Genomic DNA, 26187 nt, shown 5'->3' with positions numbered 1-26187 from the left:
GTCCAATCTCCTTCGTGTAAGATTTTCTTTTTCATAAGGGCGTCATGCCATTTTTGTCTCTGTTGCTGAATTAATGCAGTGTGTTGAAGAGCTAAGAGCCTAATTTCATCTAACTCATTGATTTGCTATAATCTATTGGTCTCAGCGTCATTAAAATTGAGTCCCACCTCCTGCGCTGTTCTTAATGTTTGAATTTCAAACTCAATTGGGAAGATGGGTTCTTTTCCAAATACCAATTGATATGATGAATACTCGGTGGTGTTTCTCCACATTGTGTAGTAAGCCCACAAGGCTTCTGGCAACCTTGAAGCCCAATCACATCTGTGTGATACAACTTTCTTTGTAATTATTGTCTCAATCACCTTATCAGTGCTTTTTGCTTGGCCATTTTCCTGTGGGTGGTATGGAGTTGTAATTTTGTGCAGAATGTGGTGATTTTTCAATGTTGCAGCAATCTTATTACCTACAAATTGTGGTCCTCCATATGTAATTATGTCCCTTGGGACGCCATATTGCACAATTAATTGGAAAGGAAATGTATTACTGAATCTTCTATAGCTCTTGGCAGTGCCTCTGCTTCAACCCATTTGGTAACATACACTGTTGCAACTAGTATGTATGTTTTCTGATTTGATGATGGGTTAATAAGACCAATAAAACTGAGTGCCCATCGCTCAAATGGATTGATTACTAACTGTGGGTTCAAAGTAATTTCATCAGATTGTCTAGGGTGTCCCGCCCTTTGGCAACTATCATAGGCTTGAACAAACTTTTTAGCATCTTTAAAAATTGTGGGCCAGTAATAGTCTGTTTGTAAGACATTGTGACCGGTCTTGTGGTCTGCAAAATGTCTGCCACATGGCCCATCATGGGAGGCTTTCAGAATGTCAAATACTTCATCTTCCTGGATGCATCTTCTAATGTGCATATCTACACCTGTATGAAATAAGTAGCCCCCAATCTAAGAGAATCGGGTACTGTGCTACACTATCTATTTTCGTTCATTAGGCATTAGATGCTTGGGTAATTTGCCTACTGCTAAGTAATTTGCAACGTTGGCATATCATGGTGTTCTAACAGTAACAACAAACAAATGTTCATCCGGAAATTGATCTTCGACTACTGATGCATTCGCTGGCTTTGGCATTCGTGAGAGAAAATCAGCTACATGATTCTCTTTTCCAGGTCGATTGTTAATTGTGATATCAAATTCCTACAAGAGGATCAACCATCTTGTCACTCTTCCATTTGTAACAGGTTTATTTGCTAAATATTTTATGGCAGAGTGATCTGTATATAAAACTACATGATACCCAGTTATATAATGTCTAAATTTATTTACAGCATATATTACAGCTAAAAATTCCTTTTCAGTCACAGTATAGTTTAATTTAGCAGAAGATATATTTTTTCTAATATAATAAATTGCATATGGCTTTTTATCTTCTTCCTATCCAAGAACTGCTCCAATTACTGTGTTTGAAGCATCAGATGAAATTTAGAATGGCAAATCCCAATTCGGGCCCCTTAGCACTAGGGTTGTTGATACCAATTTTTTTAGATCCTCAAAAGCATGGTCACACTTACCTGTCCAAATAAAATCAATATTCCCTGTTAGTGCATATAAAAGTACAGCAATCTAAGAAAAATATTTTGTAAATCTTCTATAATAACCAGAAAATCCCAAAATACTGTGTACCTCTATTTGTGTGGTAGGTGTAGGTATTAACAAAATTATCTGAATTTTAGCTAGATCTACCTACATTCCAGCTACTGAAATATAATGACCTAAGATGAGTCCCTCGGTCATCATCATCTGACACTTTTCATGTCTCAAATAGAGCCTGGTGACAATGCATCTTTGCAGCACTTTTTCTAATGTTTGTAATGCTGGTTCAAAGTCATCCCCATAAGCTGTGAAGTCATCCATATATACTTCGAGCCCTTAATTTATTAAATCTGAAAAAATGCTAAGTACAACCCGCTGAAATGTGGTAGGGGCATTGCATAGCCCAAAGGGTAAGACCTTGTAAGCAAATGTTCCCCAAGGATAGTACTCCCAGGAGTCTACAAATAACATTACATCATGTAATATGCCTTCTGGTCTGACTACCGATTGGTCAGCCAACTCCAATAAGGTTGTGGCTAGATCTAATGATGTAATGCTAAGCTTTTGACAAGTGGTGGTTGTTAGAATATTGATTGCAGCTCCTAAATCAACTAAGGCATTTGGGAAGGAGCATCCATTGATTTGCACCATGACTATAGGATTCCCTGGGTCCTCATATTTTGTGCTTCTCTTCTTGATAGTAAGTGAGATAGGGTACCAACTACTTGGACAGTTAGATTAGTTGTTATTCTCCTCTTTGGCTTTTTTATACATAATTCTTTGATGGTTTTTGCGTAAATTGGGATGCCTTGGATAGCGTGGAGGAATGGAATTTTTATGCACAAATTTTTTAGCTCTCCCAAAATATCAAAATCAGGATGTTCTATTGGGCGAGGTATGATTATTTGTTCTGGGAATGGTGGAGAAGAGGTGGTTGCTTTTTCATGAGTTTGTTGTCTAACCAAATTCTCTTCTTGTGGTGTTTGTTCTAAGGGTAACGAATTTTCAACTTGAACATTTTTATCTCCCTCTAATTTTATTATACGCCCAAATCTTAATTGAAGGTCGTTGCACTCCCTTAACTTGGTTTCTAGTTTTGATCCTTCGATTATTTGTACAGATTGAACCGATCTATTGGTGGGGTTCGAGTTGGGTTGGGCTGGGAGTTGCGGTCTTAAGTTCGTCTGGGGATTTTGTTGGAATGTATATGGTGTTGGCAGTGTAGGTTGAGGGAGAGGAATCATTTCATCTGGCTGATTCATAGGTCTTTGCCAGTTAGACTGCTAGGTTTGACTCTGCGAGGTGGAGGGTGACCATTGTGTTGAATATGCATTATTTTGCCAAAATGGTGGAAAATAAGGAAAGTTCGGTGAATTTGTTTGATTTGGCCATGGTGATATGGGGAATGAATGTTGTGACTAGCTGGGGAAAGGTGGCTAATTCTGCAACATTCCATTATATTACTGAGCATTATAATGAGGAGACTGAAAAGAAGAGGATGGATCAACGGGCATACCTGTTTGTCATTGCTGCCACTGGCAGCGCTGATTTAGTAGGTAAACCAGTTCTGTTTCTTCTTCTGCTTCTTTGCAGACTGATTTCAATCCTGGGAGTGAGGGGCAGCTTTCTGTGGAGTGATCTTTTGTGTAGATGGTGCAGACTTGGACTGTGTCCAGCGAGCACTCTTTGTGGCTATGTTTCTTTCTACATCTACGACAGAATATTGCCAAATTTTGTTCTGCTTCTACTTGCTTTTGTTTAGCTTGCATAATGTCGAGCTACATTGTCAAAGTCCCTAGAACATCAGTTTTGAAATATTCTAGTACATTGTCGATTTCTGCATGGGTTATACCTCCACCGAATATCTTGTTATCGCTTGTGATCATGTCACATTTTACCAGCTTCAGTCTTGTGCTACCTCTTGAACTCCTGATACACAAATCAATGACGTCAGCAAAATTTTCCTGATATATGTCACCTTTGCCCATAATGTTTAATGTTTCAACCCATTGTTCTTTCATCCGTTTAATTAATGTAGTTTTTAACACACTTTCAGGCAAGGGTAAGGATGCATAAGGAGATCTTTGGAGATTGTATTGAAAGCATTCTACATATTCCTCTAGTGTTTCACCAGGTCTTACTGTCATTTGAAATATTTCATCCCTTAATTCTCTGGATCTACAATAATCCTGATATTTCTTTATAAAAACATTTTTCATCTGATCCCAGTCATTTATAACATCTCCACCTAACCCCATAAACCATCATAAAGTTGCACCTTTTAATGTGGAGGGAAATAATTTTAGTTTTTGGGGATCAGTGGTATAGTCATACGCCCGACATAATACATCAAACTCAAACAGAAATGCATCTAGATCCTTTGATGTTAAGCCATGGAATGTAGGAATATTTTGGAGAGGAATGGGCTTCATAGGTGCATTAACTACAGTGTCCACAATGGGATATTGCGGTGTGGAGGTTTGAGGTGTTTGCTAGTTCTAGGCCATTTGATCAAAGATGTGCCAACACCCTTCTAGGATTTCTAGGGAGTTATTCCTAGGATGACTAGAAGGAGTAGGAATGAGCTTAACAACACTTCCTTGGTCTGGGATAATGAGTGTTCCTTGCTGAACCACTATCTGGGGGGATCTTGGCTCTTCAGGTTCTTCTGCTTTGTTTTGGATGATCTTGATAGAACTCCCCTTATCCGAGCTACTGATTGTTTGAACTATTTCGAGAGGGGATCTTGGCTCTTCTGCTTCCCCTGTTTCTCCTCCTCCTTCGTGGAGATTACTAGAATTCCCTTCTTGTAAAGAAATTGGACGAGAATTCTCAGTGTCTTGAAAATATTGCTCAGTCTCTTCTATTTTGCTGTGCACCTCAGCAAAGGCTACCGATGGTGAGCCTGTGGCCCAAAGGGATACAGTAGGTTTTCTAGAAGCAACATTTCTAGGGCCCACTGATGGCTGAGATTGAACTTGCTTAATGATATCGTCTATGAAGGTTGATCGACAAAGGGTCAATGGTCCCTTAGCTTTGTCAGGTTTGGGTAGCGGTTTTGGATTATTTTCAAGTTTTTTCTTTTTAGTCATACACACAACTCAAATGTTTATTTCTACCCAAAAAATTAAAAATTCTGCTGGAAAGCGGGCGGGGGAGTAGGGCTTTTACATGCTCCGTATGCAGGTTCTTAGCTTCCATTTTTACCACCCAATTATCTCCTAGTAGGCACTCATTAGATGCACACTACTCTTTGAAAGAAAAAATGGCTACACTCTCCCCGGCAATGGAACCAAAATGTTGAGTGATAAAAGGTGTCTTTTTAACTCCTATTTATCCTACATTAATTATCAATCCAGGTAAGATTTTCTATTTCAAGAGTGTACATAGTATGTGGTGGAAATTTTATCCAAGCGTAATGTTTCTAATTTGCAGTACAATGCTTTCAAATACAAGAGTAAATAGATGCTTGAAATAAAACTTACTTGCAATTGAAAGAAACTCAATGCTCTAAAACTAAATCATTCACTCAGGAAATTAACAATAATTATCAGTCAAGGATGTAGTAGCAATAACTCTTTCCTCTTTTAACTGATGTAAATGAAATCAAACATAAATAAGATCCTCAATATGAGAACTCTGGCAGTAATAGCCAATGTCCTTTACAGTTGTTGATCTCACACTCCACACCAAATGACAATGAATTAAATCAATAATGCTTCTAATAGAAGTGGAATAAATATGCTAATTGTAACAATGTTGAAAGGCAAAACCAAACACTTGCCAAAAGGAAATGAACAACAATTCTATTTAGTAGAAATGAACAATAGAACTTATGACACTGTAATGAATAGCAAAGTCAGTTTACTTGAATGAACAGCAAAGCTCTGTAATTGAAATGAACAACATAATAAGATAGTTGTAGAAAATAATAATCTTATTATGATGAGAAGGAATGGCAATGCAATTCAGTTACAGCATATATAATAAAACAATTCATAAATTCTCGAAACAAGGAACAGTAAAGCAATGCGATTCCAATAAACAAAAATCAAACCAAACCATCACACAACTGCGAACGTAAAGGAATGGTACAAAATAGCAAGTGGATCCACCAGGGCTGGGCCCTTAGCCACTAGTGAAGCACCGCTAGACTACTTCAGTATAAAAGAATGGAACAACAATTGACTTATGTATTAATCATATGCGAAAATGTTTACAGCTAATCATACTCTGTTTTAATCAACGAGAGTCAATGATTAAAGTGAAAATACAATAGTAAGTTCTGAATAATGATGTTGAATGATCCCTGAATCCTTGCAAGCTTTGTCCCTTTTATAATGGCTAGGCGGATAAAACAAGAATAACAGATAGACTTTGAAACAACGATCCCTCAAGATCAAGAGATCCTAAGGGATCCGCTCAATCTTCTAACTCCGGTCACCTCTTTGTCTTTTTGTGTTGATGCTGTGATATTTTCCATTCTTATCCTTAACTGCGCACTCCAATCTTGATCTGCTTGTCTGGATATGGCTTCCTAGTGAAGGAACATTAGTTACTCCATTTTGTCTTTTCCTCCAGAATGGTAATTTTCCATTTCTTCTCTTTCCTACGTGGAAAAAGACAATAATTAACTAAATTGCAATAATTAATAACTCCCTTGTTTTCGCTATAACTCGTTGATATATTACCATCTTATAATATAAAGGAGATATGATTAAGGGAAAAGATAAGAAAATAAATGTCAAATTCATACCTTTTCCATAGCTGAACATAAGACTGAGTAATGTGCACCTCAGGGGGTCTTGAAGGGTAGAACTGCACAGTCTCCGTAGGAAGTGGGGTTTGGCTGAGCGAAGGGACACTGGGAGAACCATAAGCATATTTTTAGATTCCAAGGGAGGTTTGGCTTCTGTTCATTGTGTAGTTCCACCAGACAAGGGAAGTGATTGAGGGTTGAAGATGCAAAGTGCGCAGTTCAAGGCAGACTTGGAGACACAACTGTGCAATTATGGGGGTAAAGATTATGAGCTTCAATCATGAATTGTGAAGAGGAGAAGCCCTAGAGGATAGGGACCATGCATTGCACAGTTCCAAGCCTGAAGGTCACAACTGATAGGGCTAATACTGCAAAGTGCATAGTTTATTCGTGGCCCGGTGAAGCTAAGTTGCTCGGTCAATAAGATTTTCGAAAATAGATAAGTGTGGGATGGATGATGAACACTAATGAACCTTAACTGTAATCACTGACATGGTATGATTTGATGACACAAAAACATAAATCATAATAACACGTAAACGAATAATCTCTCTCCGTGTGGCTACCTCATGACAGGATATGACAAGTGTGACACTTAAGATATGCTTTAGGATGACCGTGATGACACTCGTGTGAGAGTGTGAAAGACTTTGTGTATGGTGTTTACATGTTTGGGACTACTCATATACACAAATAATGACCTTCTAAACCATCAAAAAAGGCTCACAAACATTTTACAATAGCCAAACATGACAAAAGGCGACAGTTAACCCAACATGCGAAAGGGGCCAAAGCACCACAAGGTAGCTCTTGAAATGAGCTCTAGTGTTTGAAGCAACAATATAAAAGACTAGAGAACGCTTTGAAATTGAATGTAAGCCAAAATTTTGGAGGGTGTTGCAGCAGCTACAAAAAGTCGCACATTTATGCTTGGAATATGGCACCAAGGTGATTGGTTCAAGAGATATTTGGCTCAACCAATCTATCGCTGGGTGGAACGTGGTAGTCCTATTCTTGGTTGGCTTTTGCATTCATTAATAATAGGTTCTTTCCTCGACATATTTGTCTAAATGTAATTTTTTATATGTAGATTTTATGGTTGATGTATCCTTGATATCTTTGTTGTTATTATGCTGGTTATAAGCATGTATTATGACAGTGACGATGTATGGCTCTCATCATGTTTTGACTTGTATATGAATGAACAACGTATCTATGACCTAATAGATAATAATGCACCTAATTATATAAGGGAAAAATTCTTCTTAGCGATTCTCAGATAAGTATGAGACCCCTATGCTGAGATATGTTGTTTAAACATGTAGAATACAAATTTGTGAAATGTTTGACGAAATTCCTGTCATGGTTAGTAGGGGTCTAGTCAATTCCTTATTCAAGTAATTTAATTTGTATCCTTATTCTGTTGTTATCTTTTAGTTATGAAAGTGTCATTGATTTTAGCGTAGTGACATGGGCTTTGGGCCTAAAAAAGTGGTACAGATCCCGGAGGCGTAGGCACAAGTGTGAGGAGAATAGTCCATAGATGCATGCATACCCATTCTAGGGTAGTGTCTAGAGCCTTTTGGATGAATGCATGTCACTATCAAGGGAGTGTCTCAGGTTTAATGGTCTAAAAATTTAGTTGGGCTCAAGGGCTGGTTACTTGGATGGTTGGGATGCCTCCTCGAAGTTCTATTGCTAATGTGGAAGGTTTGTGTGGTGTGTTTCCATCGATTCCACTTCCTTAAGGTCACCTAGGAGGTTTAATCCCATCATACTGGTCTCTCGTTGCATATTTACCCTAGTTGGCTAGTTTCTTAGGTAGATGTGGGATTAGGGTGTTACAGTGTTTGACCTAAGAAGAGTGGTTTGGTAATCTCTTATGTGAGGGACAAAAGATTTCTTGATTCCTTAGTTTGGGTGGAGCCCATGTTTCTTTGGTTTCCTAGCTAAGGTGTGGGCTCACACCTTATTTTCTTAGTTGCAAGATGAGAAATTAATTCAGTGAGCTTGAGATTCATGGAGTAGGCTGGGGCCAATGAAGGTATTATGCCTCGTTCTTCTCAATGAGCTCTAGATTCTCAATTCAAGGTGGAGCTATTAAGGGCATTGGTTTAAGGGTGGAGGTGATATAACCTCCAGATTACGCTATACTGAGTGAAGGGTGGAAGTGCAATAGTATTTGGATTCCATGAATAGCTAGTGGGTAGTGATATTATGATCTTTGGACTCCTTGTTTTAGTTGGTGAAATTATTTATTTCATTGAAACTACTCCTCCTCCAGCTTTGAATATAGCTCAGGGGTGATTAGCTATAAGAAAGATTATAGTGCAAGCCAATCTAATGTTGGTTGGAGAATTGATGTCCTAATTTTAGTTTCCAAGACTCCTGTCTTAAGATAAGTGTTTATCTGAATCTTTTATAAAAATTTTGAATGTTCACTTTGTTTTTAAAATTGTTATTATGCCTACTCTCATGTAATGAGTGTTTTTCCTAACTAATTCTGAGGAATGGTTAGTTCATGTGTGATTAATGGAAAATGTTTAATCTTTTTGCTATTATGAGCTTGAAATCAATCTAAATTTCCTCAGTATTAAAGATGGATAGGTCTCTTATGGCTGACTAAATTCTTATAGTAAAATGATTTCTAACAATAGGCCTTAAATACATAGAAAATCATGAGAGATATATGCTTGTCTATTCTTACTAAGCTTAAGAGAGATAGAATTATATATATATATATATATATATATATATATATATATATATATATATATATATATATATATATATATATATATATTAGTCAGGTTAAATGATTATTAAGCTCTGGAGAGATAGCATAAATATAATATACAAACTCAGGATTGATATCCCTTTGACTCTATGTCATAGGATGTAAATCTATATACGTATATGTCATAGTATGCGGGAACCAAAGCTAAGGAGTGAAAATGAGTTAGCTAAGATTTAGAAAGAGGACCTTTGACAATAAACACACACACACACACACACACACACACAGATATATATATATATATATATATATATATATATATATATATATATATATAGATATATTTCTAAGGATGGTGGGTTACTTTACGTTCCAAGACTAAGATGTTGCCCTGGTAACAAACCACTATAATTCCATTCTCATGACCTTAGTGTCTTAGGACCTAGGGTATTTTGAAATGTTTGCAATGAGTTTTGGGAGTTAGTCAACCAATAAAATGCCAAAGTTTCTATAATGTGAAATCACATTTTTATACAAGGGCCAAAGCCTAGCGGGATGCACGCCACATGGTATGATGTCATGGAAGATGTGGTGAACAGGGGGAATGCCATGTGGCTTGTGCCAATGACCTTTTGGTGGGGCAAGTGATCTATGGGCCGTAACAAGGTGATGCACGACGCTACAAGAGGAGGCCAGGCAGATAGGATGACATTAATATGACGTAATGTTGGCACTGACGTAATCTTGGAAATGAAAAACAAATGAGCTTGTATATAGAGGTTTAGAAATTTTCCCATGAGATAATTTGAAAATTATCATTAGCGTGATGTCATCTCGAGATGAAATCATCTTGAGCTTTTCCCTTCGTTAGTAAAATGAAAAGGTCGAGATTTTGATCTCATGAGACAGATACATTTCCTAGTAAGAGATGACAAACTTGTCTTGTGTGGCTGAGAACAGTGTACATGAAAAGGGGTGATGTTTTTATGTCCTAATATACGAAAAAATCACTGTAACTTTAGCTTGTCACATCGGGAATTTTACTTAAGTGCATAGAACGGTGGCCATGAGAGCAGGCTAAGAGCAAGGGGCTAAGATGGGATGACACATGGGCATCACATGGGACCATGTGCAGTGATGCATTTCCCCTATCTTGAGATTTAGAGAGAATGGTTCTTTACCTATCTTGGGACAAAAAAAGTCACACCTTTTGAACAAATAAATTAATGAAATGAACATATAAAGAGTGAAACTATAAAAAAGGGTCATGTGATCCACAAAATTGCTGAAAATAATAATTGTGTATCAATGTCATCAAAACTGAAAATAGTTTTCAAAAATTCTCTATGTACTATTCCTTACAAACCTCCTCTAGATACCACCAAGTAAATGTGCATCTTCTATTCTCCTTTTTCAATATATTTTGCTGTTACACTTAGTTCTCTAGAAGCCAGAAACATATATAAATTACATTATGAATAACCCTGATCTTCTTTAACGATCTCTTTAACTTTAATTAATCACTTTATATAATGTTCATATAAACTTGTAACAAGGACTTCCTCTAACTAAAATGCATACAATCTTGGACATTCTTTATTAATGAGACTTAGGATATTTATTTTAATTGTAATATTCCATTATGGAGGCTTCCAATTTAGAATGATCATAACATTCTTAATATTGGTCCCAATATGTCTCGAAGCGACATGGCCAATATGCTTATTACATTCTGTTAATTATAGTTTCATAATATTTATAAGAATATTGCGCAGCAACCAATTTCTTTATAAGGACCTTGACCTAATCTCACGCTAACAAAGAGGCCTATAGAAAAGCTAGCTACAAATCAACTTTCCGAGGAAAAGAATTACCTCTTCACCCAGTTACCCAATACCCAATAAAGGATTGCGGTGTCGACGCATTTTTTTTGGCGCTGAACATTAATAAATATCACATCGTACCGTAATCATTATATCGAAATTAAAATCTCATTTATTTTATTTATAGAGAGGAACCTTGCAAATGAGTAATGGTTAAATACAAGAGCAATAACTTTTACATTAATGACTGATAGTAGCTCTGTAACTTTTAGATTAATGACTGATAAAACATGTATTATACGATAATGATGAGTTCAATGGACTTCTGAATTTTATGTCATTAAGAAATATCCGACCAGGCTTCAATTTGAATTAATTTGTTGAGTTGGCAAAACGAATTCCTTATATCTACTTTATGAATCATAGCATATAATGGTAAACCAAAGCAAACTGCTCTGCACCCCTTCATAATCATAGCATAAAATAGAGGATGTCGACCAGATTTTGAGGCTGGCAGCTCCAATCTTTCTCACTTCAGCACATATTTAACTACTCCAGCGATATGAACATCTGAAAAGTAATGAACCCAATCAATGGATTGGACATCGAAGTTGAACGCTTTCTTGTCCTCCTCTGACATCTTTTCCCACAGGCCTTCAATGTTTGTTATGTCAAACCTGCTAGTACTCACAGGTTTAGCTATGCGATTAAATAAATATTACAGAATAATTGCTGATTAAAAATAATATTAAGCACAACCAACCTTCCTTTAAAGAACGCATATGGCTCGTACAACTTTGCTAGCGACATGGCTTTGTTGTATCTTCGAAGCATCTGTTTGTAACGTTCTGTGAAGGTGCAACACAAGACCTTGTTCACTACACCGAATACCTGTTTTTCAACACCAGCACCTGATGTCAGGTATTAAGTGTCGAGGACCTGCCTAAGTGGTATATTAAAGATTAATTACCTCTAGTGGTGCTTTGTAACGTCGATGCATGTATCGGCGAAAGCTGCTCATGCTCTTAAGGAAACGCATCTCCTTTACATGAATTATGTTTCCATCTTTACCAACACAAGGGTGCTTTGAAAAAACTTATATGCCTTGTCTGCTGCAACATAGTGACGCAATGGATTCGCAACAGATGATGCGACGTGATAAACAAAGAGACCGTTCTCGTATGCATGTGCGGCCATAGCAACTATCATTGCGTTCACAACCATATCTGCTGGAATCTGTTAATCATCAAACGAATAATATCAAATCTAAATACTAAGCAATCTATATGTTTACGAACAACAACATGGGACAAGAAGTTGAACTTGGAAGAAATTGAAGTGACTGACCACATCTAAAATGAGTTCTGGATCAGCTAAGAAGACTGAGATTTGTCCCTTTCCATATTGTATTATAACAGTGTCGATAGTTCTGTATCACATTCCAAAAAAGCACGTGACCAGTGTGAATACTGATGCGATACCCATTTTAATAACATAATTATGATTTTTTTATCTGCGTTTCTGTGTTAATAATATTATTATGAATATAGGATGGATATTTATGGGAACCTGAAGCCCTCCATCCAGCCAGGGAAAGGCTCTGCCCAAGTGCTTTCAATAATGGTCGGTCGGAGTATGACCACTGGAAGATCTCCCCTCAATTTCTGTATTAGCATTTCTCCCATAGCTTTGGTAAATGAGTAAGTATTTGGCCACCCGAACATTCTTGCCCTGATCAGATGTGCATCGTGAACGAATGAATCTAATAAGTTTGCTTTCAGAATGAAATAGAAGCAAGTTACAACAACAGACGCATGAGTGACAAACCTTTCCAAACCTAATTCTTTGAGACGTTTCACTGCAGCGTCTTTTACAGAACTTTTGCTTGCAGTGTGAGTAGTCGACGAGGCCTGCAGTATGACTTTCGTTTTCTCGACTAGGTCAAGTTCTGCTTCAATATCTAACCTGAGAGGTGCATCGCTATCGTCCGCAAGTCCTTCGCCGGCCGTTATAGTGTCACCCGACTTCAGAGAACTTTCCATGATTCGTCCACTTTTACATCCCACACCGTAAGCTTTTTGACATTCCATATATATTAGTAGTAACAATGGAGAGTGATATTCTTCTTTATGAAAGGCAAATCTGTTTATTTTAGTTATGGTTAAAAAGTATATTCTCTTTCTTATTCTCATGTACATGGTGTTTCCTTTCTTATTAAAATTAATATAGATTTAGAAGATCAAATCTTTTAACATGCAACTTTCTTTTTTAATGTGAAATGTGAAAAATAGTTACACATAAATTTGATAGATTCTTGGTGGATAACTGGACTAGTTATGTATAGATATAAATTTTCAATCTTCAAAACTTGCAATATTGAAAAATCTTCAAGTTGATTAAATTATATATATATCTATATATATATATTAAAAATGATAAAAAAAAATCGTAATATTTTATTTAAAATTACACTTTTGGCTTTAAAATATTTTTTATTTATTAATATATGTCAATATTATATATTTTATATATTAAAATATTTAATTTATGATTTATATTGAGTTTATTGTTATATTTAAATACTTTTTACTAATCTCATGTTAAGAATTAAATGAGTTACACATTTTCTTCTTATTATTCTTATTAGGTAATTGAACTTTTTCCTTTCAATTACTTCCTCTCTTAGAAATCAAAATATACTGTTATAGTTAATATTATTATTATTTTCTTAATTTTTGTATTTTACATACACATATATATGAAGTTGATATTGAAATAAATTAGTTAGCATGGCTATTCAAATAATTTATCTAAGTTTTGTAGTGAAACATTTTTAAAAAGTATAAGAATTATGCATCTTCCTTAATTTTAAAACTGAAAATATATGTGGAAACCCCTAGTTAATTCCCCTATTGCAAACATTCTAACCATTTTGTTATAATTAAAAAGGTCAAGATATGAGAAACAAATTTAGAGCTTTGGGGCACAAGGTTCTTGGGAAATTTGAGGACTTGGGCCATATATGGTAGCATAACTAGTTGTGATCCTTTTGGTAATGACAATGATAAATGGTAGGCTAGCAGAGTTGTGGGAACTAACAGTTTCCCTTACCAGGGGGGTTTTCATTGGTGGAGAATACATAGCAGCGCACCTCCATCAAACAGTTCAAACAACCCTCCTAAGTGGAAGGATGCACGAGGAGACTCACTAAGTTAACTCGAGACAACATATAAGATATAAAATATTTAGGCAAGAAGGGTGTCAAGATGAATCAAAGAGGAGTTCATGTGGATTTGTAAAGGTAGAGAATCAACAAGAAGGGTTATTTTTCCCTAGGAAGAAGTGTAAGAGACACACATAGGCAAAGAAGAGCAACCACGGTGGCAGAACATATAACACTTAATGCATCGCAGTGGTGGTTGAGAAGTAGAAGAGAAAAATAAGACATATATAGGATGAAAGGAAAAATCCTTTTTAGTTTTGAGGAGAAAATAGTGGTTTGGGAATCTCTAAGGCGAAGGAAAAAGGCTCTCGGATTTGCCTGGTTTGAGCGGAGGACCTCTTTCTTTGGATTCTCGGTCAAATATTGCCTTGGCACCTTCTTTACTTGGTTGCAAGATGAGCAATTAATTCAGTGGGCTCATGTTCCCAGTGTAGGGTGGAGCCAGTGAAGGTATTATGCATGGTTCTTCTCAGTGAGCTCTAGATTCCCAGTTCATGGTGGAGCTACGAAGGGAATTTGTTTAACGATGGAGGTGATATAAGCTTTGACTTCCCCTATACTGAGTGAAGGATAGAAGTGAAGTAGTCTTTGGATTCCTTGAGTAGTTGGTGGGTGGATATATCATTCCTTGAATGCTCACTATGTTGTTAAAACTATTATTATTCCTATTCTGATGTAAGGAATTGTTTTCCTATATAATTGCAAGGAACAATGTAGTTCCTATGTGATTAATCAAAAAATGGCAAATCTTTCGGTTATTATGAACCTGAAATCAATTTAAATTAGATGGGTATTAGAGAGGGGTAGTTATTTGTTGGTTTACTAAATTCCTATAGTAAAATCATTTCTAATAACAAATATTTATATACAGAAATGTTCCTGAGAGATAGGCCCTTGTGTATGTTATTAACCTCAGGAGAGATAACATATATATAATATACAAACTCACGAGGGATAGCTCTGTGACTCTATGTCGTAGGATGTTAATCTATATATGTATATATCCTGATATGCAGGTGTTAATGCTCGGAGTGGAAACAGGTTAGCTAAGTGCTAAAGAGAAACCCTTCCACAATATATATATATATATATATATATTGTCGAGCTTAATGGGCCACATTACATGCCGACATGAAGATGTTGGTCTGGTAAGAGATGATGATAATTTTCGTCTTGGTACCTTAGGGTGTCGGGGCCTCACGGAATCCCAAATGTGAAAAATGCAGTTTTCGTGAGAGAAAAAGGCCAAGATGGAAGGAAATTCTAGAAAGCAATGACAAAGTTGTCTTCTTGGGCATTGGGAGTTAGTAAACCAATAAAATGAAAAAATTTCTATAATAGGAAATCTTGCTTTTGTAGGAGGGCCAGACCATGTTGGGACCCAAGATATGTGGTATGATGTCATGGAATAAATGTTTATGTGGTGGCTAGGAGGAATACCGCGAGGCATGTTCAAATGGCCTTTTGGTGTGGCAAGAGGCTTGTAACTAGGAAACATGTGGTTCTCCCAGAGAAGGCCACGTGAATAGGATAAGATAAGTAAGACTTCATCTCAATGGTTCAACGAGGGTGCTAGTGAGAAATGGGTGAGATTTTGTCTCTATATGGAGAAATTTTCCGATCAGTTAATGTGAAAAATTCCATCATAGTGATGTGATCTGATGATAATGTCATCCTAGGCATTTCCCATAGGCAACAAAATGAAAAGTTTGAGATGTTTACATTTCGAGACAAAGAAAGCTCCAAACAATCAATGAAGAACTAATCATCTCAATGTTCATGTCACCTCAGTGTCATGGAGCACAATGCATAGGAAAATGGGCAAGGTTTTTTTGTCCTAATATGGGAAAAGAACTCATGAAGTTGATGGTAAATTTGACATCTCACCATGGGAATTTTGCTTAAGTTCATAGAATAGTGGCAACAACAGCATGCTGAGGGCAAGGGGTCGAGATAGGAAATCCTCCCGTCAATTGTCACTGTAGGATTCTCATCCCACCTTGTAAATTTCCTTGACATGCCAAGGATTCTTATAGAAAACCAATTTTTAATTTAAATTTAAAATTGATGAATCGGAAGCCTTGGAAGGGGGTCTTGAGGGGACTATGTGTGCTGACGCCTCCTATGCCATGGTGGCATGCCATAGGGTAGTGGGTTGACATGGAGCCACTAATGTGATGACATGGAAATGAGATGGAATGCCACACAAGAAGCACATGGGAGCCATGTGGTTGCCACATGGTAGAGACTGGTGATGTGGCAAGAGGTTATTGTATGAATCCTTAAATGGCCATATCTCTTGATCTGTGCACTAGATTGGGGAAAATTTTGTATCTTCAGAAAGTTGTCAATGAGATAGACGTAATGGTGATGTTTGTTTTATGTTTCAAGGAGTTTGAAAAATGATGAAATATTCAGACCCCATCTCCATAACAAGATATTTGAGGTTATTCAAGGTTGGGTCAGCGGTAGTAACACCTATTTCTACCCTTAGTATGGGTTATGAGGTGGATCTCGAGTACGTTATAGAGTGGTATCATAGCAAAAGTTCAAAACTAGGCCTTTGGGAATAATGATTGGAGCTTTTTTATAGTGTAATGTCAGAGTAGAATGTTCAACAGTGGACTTCCGGAGATGAGTGAAGCTCAAGCTAAGCATAGTAGCTAAATGCGAATATGACAGTGTGCTACTTATAGCATTTGATTCAGGATTGTATGATGCCTACAATGATGTTTGAATTATTCAAGAAATACATTGACATTTCATGTGTTTTTATCTTGCATCTTGAAGGTCTAGATAATCCAGATATCCATTTCTTGAATTGTTGCAGGACTACCCACATGGTTGTCTATGGTTATTTTTAGTGTACCAACACTACTGGCTAAGTTGTGTGTTCTTACACACTTGGAATAATTATAAAGGTGGATGCTCATGTAATATAAGATATTTGGGGAAAATTGTTGGGTCCCTATAATACTAGTGATTACCCCATTACTATTGTAGTTATACCCCTTATTAATATTGTTGTGCCCCTATTGGCCCCATATTGTTTGGCACATGCCCCATAGAATCCCTCTATTGTTATTTTTGTGGCTTTATATTATTATTGTTAGGTCGGCTGGATTATATTGTGACTCCTTAGACTCTTATATATAGAAAGGAGGTTTTGTCATTTGAATCATCTAAGAATTATTCATTTATGTAATGTAAAGGAGGTTGCCCCCTTGAAGAGGCTGAATTCTAAGGCATTTATCTACCTTTTCTATCTTTTCTTGAGCTGGTTTCATAACATTTGGTATCAGAGATTTGGATTCTGGGGTTTCGCTGCTCCAAACAGGTCATTGTGGCATTTTCGCTATAATTTTTTTTTTGCGACGTTTCAGAAGTTGCAAAAAACCCCATTTGAGAAGAAATCGCGCTGAACCTCGGGGCCGAATTTCAGAACTTTTCGCGCTATATTTGTGGAGATATGATCTGAGTAAGTTGGTCTTTCTGTAGACTCCCGAATTACATTCCAAACAGGTGACCTGGGGAAAATCGTCATAACTTTCTCTCTGGGGATCGTATTGAAATTTCGTAAGAAGGTGTAGAAAGAGGATGGACTGTAGTTTCTTGTATGCATCTTTCAGATCCAAAGGTCGAAACAGTGACTCGTGGCATGTCGTACAAGTTCGCTCTACTGAACTAGTCTATAATCAAGTCACTGTGGGAGATTTCACATAACTCTTCCTTGGAGAATCCAATTTGGGTCAGACTTGTGGCATTGGAAAAAGAATGCAGAAGGCTACTACAGGTGGCAATTCCAGAACTAGAGGATCTGAATTTAAAGAGATACATTAGATTCAATATTAGGCTTCTATAATGTGAAAAAAGGTCTGTAGTTTTCTTTTAAATTTTTGCGTAAGCTTGGTTTGAAGGAATTCAAAGGGCATAGTAAAGAATTATTATCGGTAACTGATGCCCTGAGGAAAGAAAATGAAAACACCTAGTAAGGAACCTGAAAGCTCTAGAATGACTCATGAAGAAGAGGAAGAAATGCTACATGATATATCAAAATTACAAGAACAAGTGCAACAAATGTCACGCTCACAAAAGTTAACAGAAGCTAAGATAAATGGTGTGGAATCTAAGATAAATGGCGTGGAATCTAAGATAAAGGGCATGGAAGCTACGATGGATGATTCGTAGACAGATTTGAAGAGAGACATGGTAGATTTGAAGACAGATTTGAAGACAGGCATGGTAGATTTGAAGACAGATTTGACAAATTTTCTACAAGAAATACTTACTAATGGTGAAAAGGTTGTAAAGGAAACTCATGATGTGAACAAAAGAAATGTTAATCATGATTCCATAGACTCTAATGTTGGATCGAAGACCCACCATATTCCAAAAATCGATATGAGGAAGTTTGATGGCAAGGATCCCGCCACATGGATATTATAGATGGAGCAATTCTTTGATCTCAATAATGTGCAAAACACACAAAAGGTACGTATGGCAACTTTATATTTGGAACCAAATTAGTTTGTATGGTATCAATGGCTTTTCTCTCGTAAACAATTTATCACTTGGGCAATTTTTACGGAAGAATTGATAGCACATTATGAGGATACAAAAAGCAACACTTTTTTTAGCCAATTGATAAGTCTCAAACAAAAGGGTTCAATAATGGAGCACATTGAGGAGTTCCAAAAATTGAACATAAGGGTAAAAGATTCCAGAGGAGCATAGGATTGATGTGTTCATAGGGTCTTTAAAGGATAATATCCAACATGATGTTCACCTTTGGGACCCTGATTCATTAGAGAAGGCATTCAGGTTAGCAAGAAAAATGGAAAGCAAAATTATGGCAACCAGGAAGCATACCACTCACAACTATAAAGACGAAAGTGTTGTTGCCCCTAGTCTTCCACAACCTATAAGGTTGACACCACAAAAATTGGAAGAAAAAAGAGCAAAAGGGCTTTGTTACAGTTGTGATAGCAAATACACTAAAGGTCATAAGTGTGCTGAGAAGAAATTATTCTACATAGATTGTGAAGAGGAAGAAGAAAAGGAGCAAGAAAGGTCAAAAGAAGAGGATATACTCCAGGAACAAAGCCTAGATGAAGAAAAAATAAATCCGACCATATCTTGTAATGCATTGGCGGGAATTACCACTCCTCAAACCATCAAGATAGAAGGACAAATCAAGAAGGAAAAGGTAATAGTGTTGATTGATTCAGGAAGCACCCACAATTTTATTCATTGTAAGGTAGCAAAAGAATTGAATTGCTTCCTATATCCAGCACCAAGTGTCAAGTGATGATTGCAAATGGAGGAACAATAAATTGCTCTGGAAAGTGCCATAATATCAAGCTATCCATGGGAGAATATGTATTGACTAGCCCAATGCTTTCCATTCCAATGGGAGGTGCTGATGTTGTACTAGGAGTCCAATGGCTACAATCCTTGGGTACAATAGCTTTTAATTTTCAAGAACTTTTCATCAAATTTTCTACGGAAGGAAAGGAAGTTGAATTAAGGGGTATTGCAGGGAAACCAAGAAAGATAATCAGCTCTAATGGTATGACAAAGCTTCTAAAAAAGGAGCAAAGAGGTGTAATTGCACAATTATGTTCGCTAGATGTTTCCACATCGGAATCATCTATTTCTCCAGATCTCCAAAAAGTCCTGGACAATCATTCCAAGGTATTTGAGACTCCCAAAGGTCTCCCACCTATGCGTGATCATGATCATGCTATTCATCTGATTCCAGGAAGTGTTCCTCCAAACATCAGGCCGTACAGATATCCCTATGTCCAAAAGAGTGAAATTGAACGTATGGTTGCAGAAATGCTAGAGGCTGGTATAATTCAACTGAGTCAAAGTTCTTTCTCTGCTCCAGTAGTATTGGTGCACAAGAAGGATGGATCATGGCGCATGTGTCTAGATTATAGGGAGCTCAACAAGCTCACTATTAAAGATAAGTTCCCCATTCCTGTCATTGATGAATTACTGGATGAATTGCATGGATCAATTTACTTCACCAAGTTGGATCTTCGTTCAGGATACAAATCAGGATGAACACTGAAGACATTCCGAAAACAGCATTTAGAACTCATGAGGGTCATTATGAATTTTTGGTCATGCCTTTTGGCCTTACCAATGCACCTTCAACATTTCAAGGTTTGATGAATTCAATTTTCAAACCATTCCTTAGAAAATTTGTGTTAGTATTTTTTGATGATATACTAATCTACAACAAGTCTTGGAAGGATCATGTTGAACATGTTGACAGGGTGCTACAACTATTGGAGGAGAAACAATTATATGCAAAAAGATCCAAATGTTTCTTTGGAGTCCAGGAGGTGGAATATCTGGGTCATATTGTATCTCATGAAGGAGTTAAGGTAGACCCTTAGCAAAATTAAAGCCATTAAGGAATGGAAAATCCCCACATCCATAAAGCATCTGCGAGGATTTCTTAGGTTGACAGGGTATTATCGCAAGTTTGTTAAGAATTATGGGAGAATAGCAGCACCTCTAACAACATTATTGAAGAAAGATGCATTTTCATGGACTCCGCAAGCAACAAAGGCCTTTGAACATCTTAAAGAGGCAATGTGCCAAGCACCAGTCTTAGCTACACCAGACTTCACAAAAACCTTTATTGTGGAATGTGATGCTTCAGGAAATGGAATTGGTGCTGTTCTAATGCAAGATGAAAGACCCATTGCTTTTGAAAGTCGTCCAATCAAGGGAAAGTTTTTAAGCAAAGCTATTTATGAGAAGGAAATGTTGGCAATACTCCATGCACTTAAGAAATGGCGACCCTACCTAATGGGAAGACACTTCAAGGTAAAAACAGATCATGATAGCCTTAAATACTTTTTAGAACAAAGATTATCCTCTGAAGAGCAACAAAAGTGGGTCACAAAGATGTTGGGTTATGACTTTGAAATCATCTACAAAAAAGGGAAGCAAAATGTGGTGGCAGATGCACTCTCAAGAAAGGATGAGGATGTGGAAGCATTGTTGTGCACCATTTCTATTATCCAACCAGATTGGATAAATGAAGCAAGGGAGGAATGGAAGAATGATGAAGAAGTGTGGGCACTTATTCGAAAGTTACAACAAGATTCCAGTACGTCTGATACATTTAGCTAGAAAAATGATTCGTTATGGTACAAAGATCGCTTATACCTCTGTAAGAATTCCCAGCTAAAACAAAAGATTCTTATGGAATTGCACACTTCTCCCTTAGGAGGGCACTCAGGATTTTTAAAAACTTACCACAGGGTTAAGAAGGAATTTTTTTGGGATGGCCTTGAAACAAATATTCAAAAGTTTGTGGTGGAATGTTTGGTTTGCCAACAAAATAAAGTTGAAACAATTAAGACACCGGGTCTATTACAACCTTTATCCATTCCAAGCCAACGTTGGGAGGAGGTTTCAATGGATTTTATCACAGGTTTACCCAAGTCTGAGGGAAAGAGTGTCATCATGGTGGTAGTTGACAGACTTACCAAGTATGCACACTTTTGTGCATTATCACATCCATTTAAAGCCAGTACAGTTTCTACTGCATTTATGGAAACAATTCAAAAGCTACATGGAAACCCAAAGATTATTGTAAGTGACAGAGATCCCATTTTCACTGGAAATTTTTGGACAGAATTATTTTCTTGTCTTGGTACTCAGTTAGCTCATAGCTCATCTTATCATCCTCAATCTGATGGGAAAACTGAGATAGTAAACAAATTTTTGGAAGGATATCTTCATTGCTTTGTATTGATAAACAGACACAATGGGTCAAATGGTTGCCTCTGGCTGAATGGTGGTATAACACTTCCTTCCATACAGCAACAAAAATGACCCCATTTATGGCACTTTATGGGTATCAACCACCATCCATCACATCATATTTAAGAGAAAATTCTAAGGTTCAGGCAGTGGAACATCACATCGAACATCAACAACAAGTCCTCCAACTCTTAAAGGATAACCTCGTGTTGGCACAGAATAGAATGAAACAACAGGTAGATCAACATCGCAGTGAAAGAAGTTTTGATGTAGGTGATTGGGTATTCCTACGGCTACAACCATATAAGCAAATGTCCCTCAAGAAAGCTAAGAAGGATAATAAATTATCACCAAAGTATTATGGTCCGTACAAGGTGTTGCAAAAGATTGGTACTATGGCATACAAATTGGAGCTTCCTGCAGCTTCTTGATTGCACCCAGTTTTCCATGTTTCATGTTTAAAGAAGGTTATAGGCGACAAGCTCCCAGTTCAAACAATATTGCTAGATCTTGATGAGCAAGGAAAAATTATATTGGAACCAGAAGCAGTCACAGAAACAAGAACTCGACAGCTACGAAATCAATCAATTTCAGAGTATCTTATCAAGTGGAAGAAGTTATCTGCTGAAGATTCCACATGGGAGGATGAGAATTTTATGCAGAAGTATCCAGAACTACTCAAGCGTTGAGGACAACACTTTTTTGAAGGAGAGGGGCATGTTGGGTCCCTATAATACTAGTGATTACCCCATTACTATTGTAGTTATACCCCTTATTAATATCGTTGTGCCCCTATTGCCCCCATATTGTTATTACTGTGCCCCATAGAATCCCTCTATTGTTATTTTTGTGGCTTTATATTATTATTGTTAGGTCAGCTGGATTATATTGTGACTCCTTAGACTCCTATATATAGAAAGGAGGTTTTGTCATTTGAATCATCCAAGAATTGTTCATTTATGTAATGTAAAGGAGGTTGCCCCCTCGAAGAGGCTGAATTCTAAGGCGTTGATCTATCTTTTCTATCTTTTCTTGAGCTGGTTTCATAACAAAAATATTTGTGTTGTTGGTTCTGCATCATATTTCTTTATCCTGTGAATGATAGGTATCTATATATGTATGTTGATCGGGATATGGGAGTCCCATAATCTATATGTGGTATGTGGCTAAGAGCCTTGGTGAATTAGAGGTTGGCTATTTTGGAATACTGATTGTCGTCGTTATGTTATTTCTTATGGATGCATGCCAACATTGCTCAATACCTTCCTTGTTTATGGAATGATGTGTAGTATATAGGAAGGCTAGTTATAGATTCTAGTGGTTGTAATTTCATTGTGAGGCTAGAAAATCTAGGTTCACTACTTAAATTTGATGGACTCAAGGATAAATGTTTTTTCCTAAATCTTTGGGGGCATAAGATATTGTGACTCTAATACAGATTAAAGTGGTTTTTGATGACAGAAAGTAGTTGTTGATTGTCGCACCAAGTGTGATGGATGTGTGTTGATTGCAAATTGTATTGCATGCAGGTACATGATGATTTTAAAATTTTATAGAATGATAGATGTTGAAGTGTTAGATTTTTTTCTAATTGATCAATTAGGATTACAGGTGTCATGGTTACTATCCTTGATAAAGAGGTTGAATATATTTACAATGGTTGTCCTTGTTAGAGTGTTTATCTTTGATTATTAATGATGGTCTCAGTAAAGAGAATGGAAGTAACTCAATAAGCTAATATGTGCAGCTGTATGTAAATTTTGATTTTCGAAATTATGTTAAGCTACATAAATGTACATATTTATGTCATGGGTTTTAATACATGTTACTGAAAGAAATTTGAGATATGTACAACTACAATAAACATGCTTAGAACTAGTGTGTTAAGTTCAACAAGTGAATTGTTTATTTTTTTTCTTAACTAACAACTGAATGGATGTGCTAGAGAACATAAGGAGCCTCAATTGCAGTAAGAAGAAAAGTCATGGCTAGTAGAATTTGTTAGGAATATGAAAGGGAAAACTCACATGAAAGCATAAGAATCTTCAAGAAATTTAGGGTTGAGCTAAATATTTATAAGGAATAAATTAAAAAACTTCCCAAGGATTAGTAGGGGTTGTCCAAGTTCGATGAAAAACTACACAAATGCTTGAAAGAGCTAAATTAATGGGCCTTATCCTCAACATAGAAAAATTGTGTTGATAGGATCAAAAAGAAGAATTATAAGGCGAAGAATGAAAAGAAGGCCATTTCATGATGGTTTTATGAGGAGGAACATTTGAAGAAAGACTTCCCTTGGTGTAGCTTCTAGAGATAACCCCCGAGTTCAAGAGAGACCGATGCCTATGACATCTTAAAGAGTGTTTGTAAGATCTGCTACAATTGTTCATTTACACTCAACATTGAACACATTTTGAATAAAATTAATTTGGGAGCTCTTTGAAGAGGGTAGATTACCATTTATATCAAAGTATACTCATAGAAGACTTAAATATCAATAACTAGTGGCCAACTTAGATAAGGATATAGTTGATTGGTTATCGTAGCAAGTGTGAAAGAATAATATGTAGAAGAGAAGTCAAATACACATGGCTACACATAGAATCCCATGCATGAGACTTATATAAGAAATAATGGAATGAACATTTGAATGATATTTCATATTACATGGAGCACATATTAAGGATGTCAGATCTCATTAATCATAGGAATATTAGTTCAATATTATACATAGATGAATCCATCATTTCATAAAATTGCATAAAGCAACTACTATTACATGTCATCTAAGAAGAAAACACAGATCAATGAGATAAACATAGTGGAGAGTACATACTAGAGACTTATGCAAGTAGAATCACCAACTTTTTTAATAATCTTCAAATAGAGCATACAGTTCCCATTTCTCCATTAGCAATTCCAAAGCTCGTTTGAAAAGAAATTCAGAACCCTTACTACTGGGTTCATCTTCCCTTTTATATGGAGAAAGTCCAAACAAATAGTTACAAAATATCTTGAATGCTATAACTATCTAAATTTCACAGTTGTTTGAGCACGTGAATGGTCTAGTTGTCCTAATGAATACCTAACAAACTTGTTTCATTCCTTGAAAATACAATATTTACAAAAACATGAAAATAATGAGGTTTCATAATTAACACAACAAAATATCCCCATTGTCAATTCCTCTGATTTCATAAGGGAGACTAAGGATCCATTATTAGGGTTTGCAGTTGGTTGATGATCTAGCCACGCCTCTACCATTATATTCCCCCCATGGTTAACTTCCAATTCCTCTATCATTTTCTCCCTCTAACTTCTTAAATTGCCTCTTTATGGAAATGGTTGTGATTTGGTGTGGTGGCATTGAAGGTGTTCTACACTGGCTAATGGTTGAAGCAAGCCGATAGGTGTTGACCCATTAATCCTCCCTACTTTTTGGTACTGCAATATCAAGGCTCGGACATATCATAACTTTATTCAGAGAGAAATTAGGAAATCGAAAAGTTATTATGCCTTTAGCCCCTTTATGGTTAGATCCCTTATCGTATTTTGTCCATAGGACTGGGTTTTGTGACCAACGACTTAGTGCTTAGGTGCTAAGGACATTATAATCCTATCGAGAGCCTATATCTTAGTGTATTTTCTCTATGCCTTCAGTTTTTCTAAGCTCCACAACCAAACGTTATTCGACATAGGAAACACCTTTCATCATAACATTTTCCAAAATTCTTTTACACTAGCGTTCTGCTATTGACATCCTTGATATGCTTCATACACATGGGTGCTTGGTCTTACTTTGCACCCTGCATTATTTGAGTCCTCATGAAAAAAAAAATATTCACATCAAATCTCCACATATTAGATAAAAAATTTCCCATAAAATAATTAGACAGGAGTTTACAAAAACTCCAACATTAAAAATTCCGACCTCCAAGATACTTTCCATGTGGCATATTTATAGCACTAAGTGCTAATCTTGCTCTATGTTATTATTCCTTTGGGCCACCATGACCAAGTACCACTCAACATCAGAGCACCTTCCATCATAACCTTTTCAAATATTATTTACTTAGGATTCATGAAATCTATATTCTCCTATACACTAACCTCCTAGATGATGTCATGTTGATGTCATCATCCCCACATGGTGCCTCCATAGTGATGACATATGTCATGCAGATTTTCCTTGTTATGACACCCAAAAATGGAAAAACTAATTGCCACGTGTCCTCCATACTACCATGT

The 26187-nt window shown here is 36.6% G+C and overlaps 1 protein-coding gene across 1 annotated transcript; it reads right to left on the bottom strand.

Annotated features, from left to right (window-relative positions):
• Positions 1-11457: 11457 nt before the first annotated feature.
• Positions 11458-12511, bottom strand: LOC149209316 (putative fatty acyl-CoA reductase 4). Its single transcript, XM_089398572.1, has 5 exons — positions 12498-12511; positions 12276-12357; positions 12000-12164; positions 11692-11819; positions 11458-11605 (listed from the first exon to the last, which is right to left on the bottom strand). Exons 1-5 carry the CDS (start codon positions 12509-12511, stop codon positions 11458-11460), a joined length of 537 nt encoding a protein of 178 aa, XP_089254698.1.
• Between the last annotated feature and the right edge of the window lie 13676 nt (positions 12512-26187).

The sequence above is a fragment of the Pinus tabuliformis genome, chromosome 1_2 (assembly GCF_031772625.1).
Source record: "Pinus tabuliformis cultivar Carrire ecotype Pingquan chromosome 1_2, CPIR1, whole genome shotgun sequence".
NCBI classification, from domain to species: domain Eukaryota; kingdom Viridiplantae; phylum Streptophyta; class Pinopsida; order Pinales; family Pinaceae; genus Pinus; species Pinus tabuliformis.
Note: the sequence above shows the minus strand (reverse complement) of the source record. Positions and strands in the feature narration are given on the sequence as shown.

Excerpts from the sequence above, each read along its gene's own strand:
- LOC149209316 (XM_089398572.1), bottom strand. Across the intron at positions 11,820-11,999 it reads TTCAAAGCACCCTTGTGTTG|GTATTCGGTGTAGTGAACAA; the intron begins GTAAAGATGGAA and ends GTTGAAAAACAG. Across the intron at positions 11,606-11,691 it reads TATGCGTTCTTTAAAGGAAG|GTTTGACATAACAAACATTG; the intron begins GTTGGTTGTGCT and ends GAGTACTAGCAG.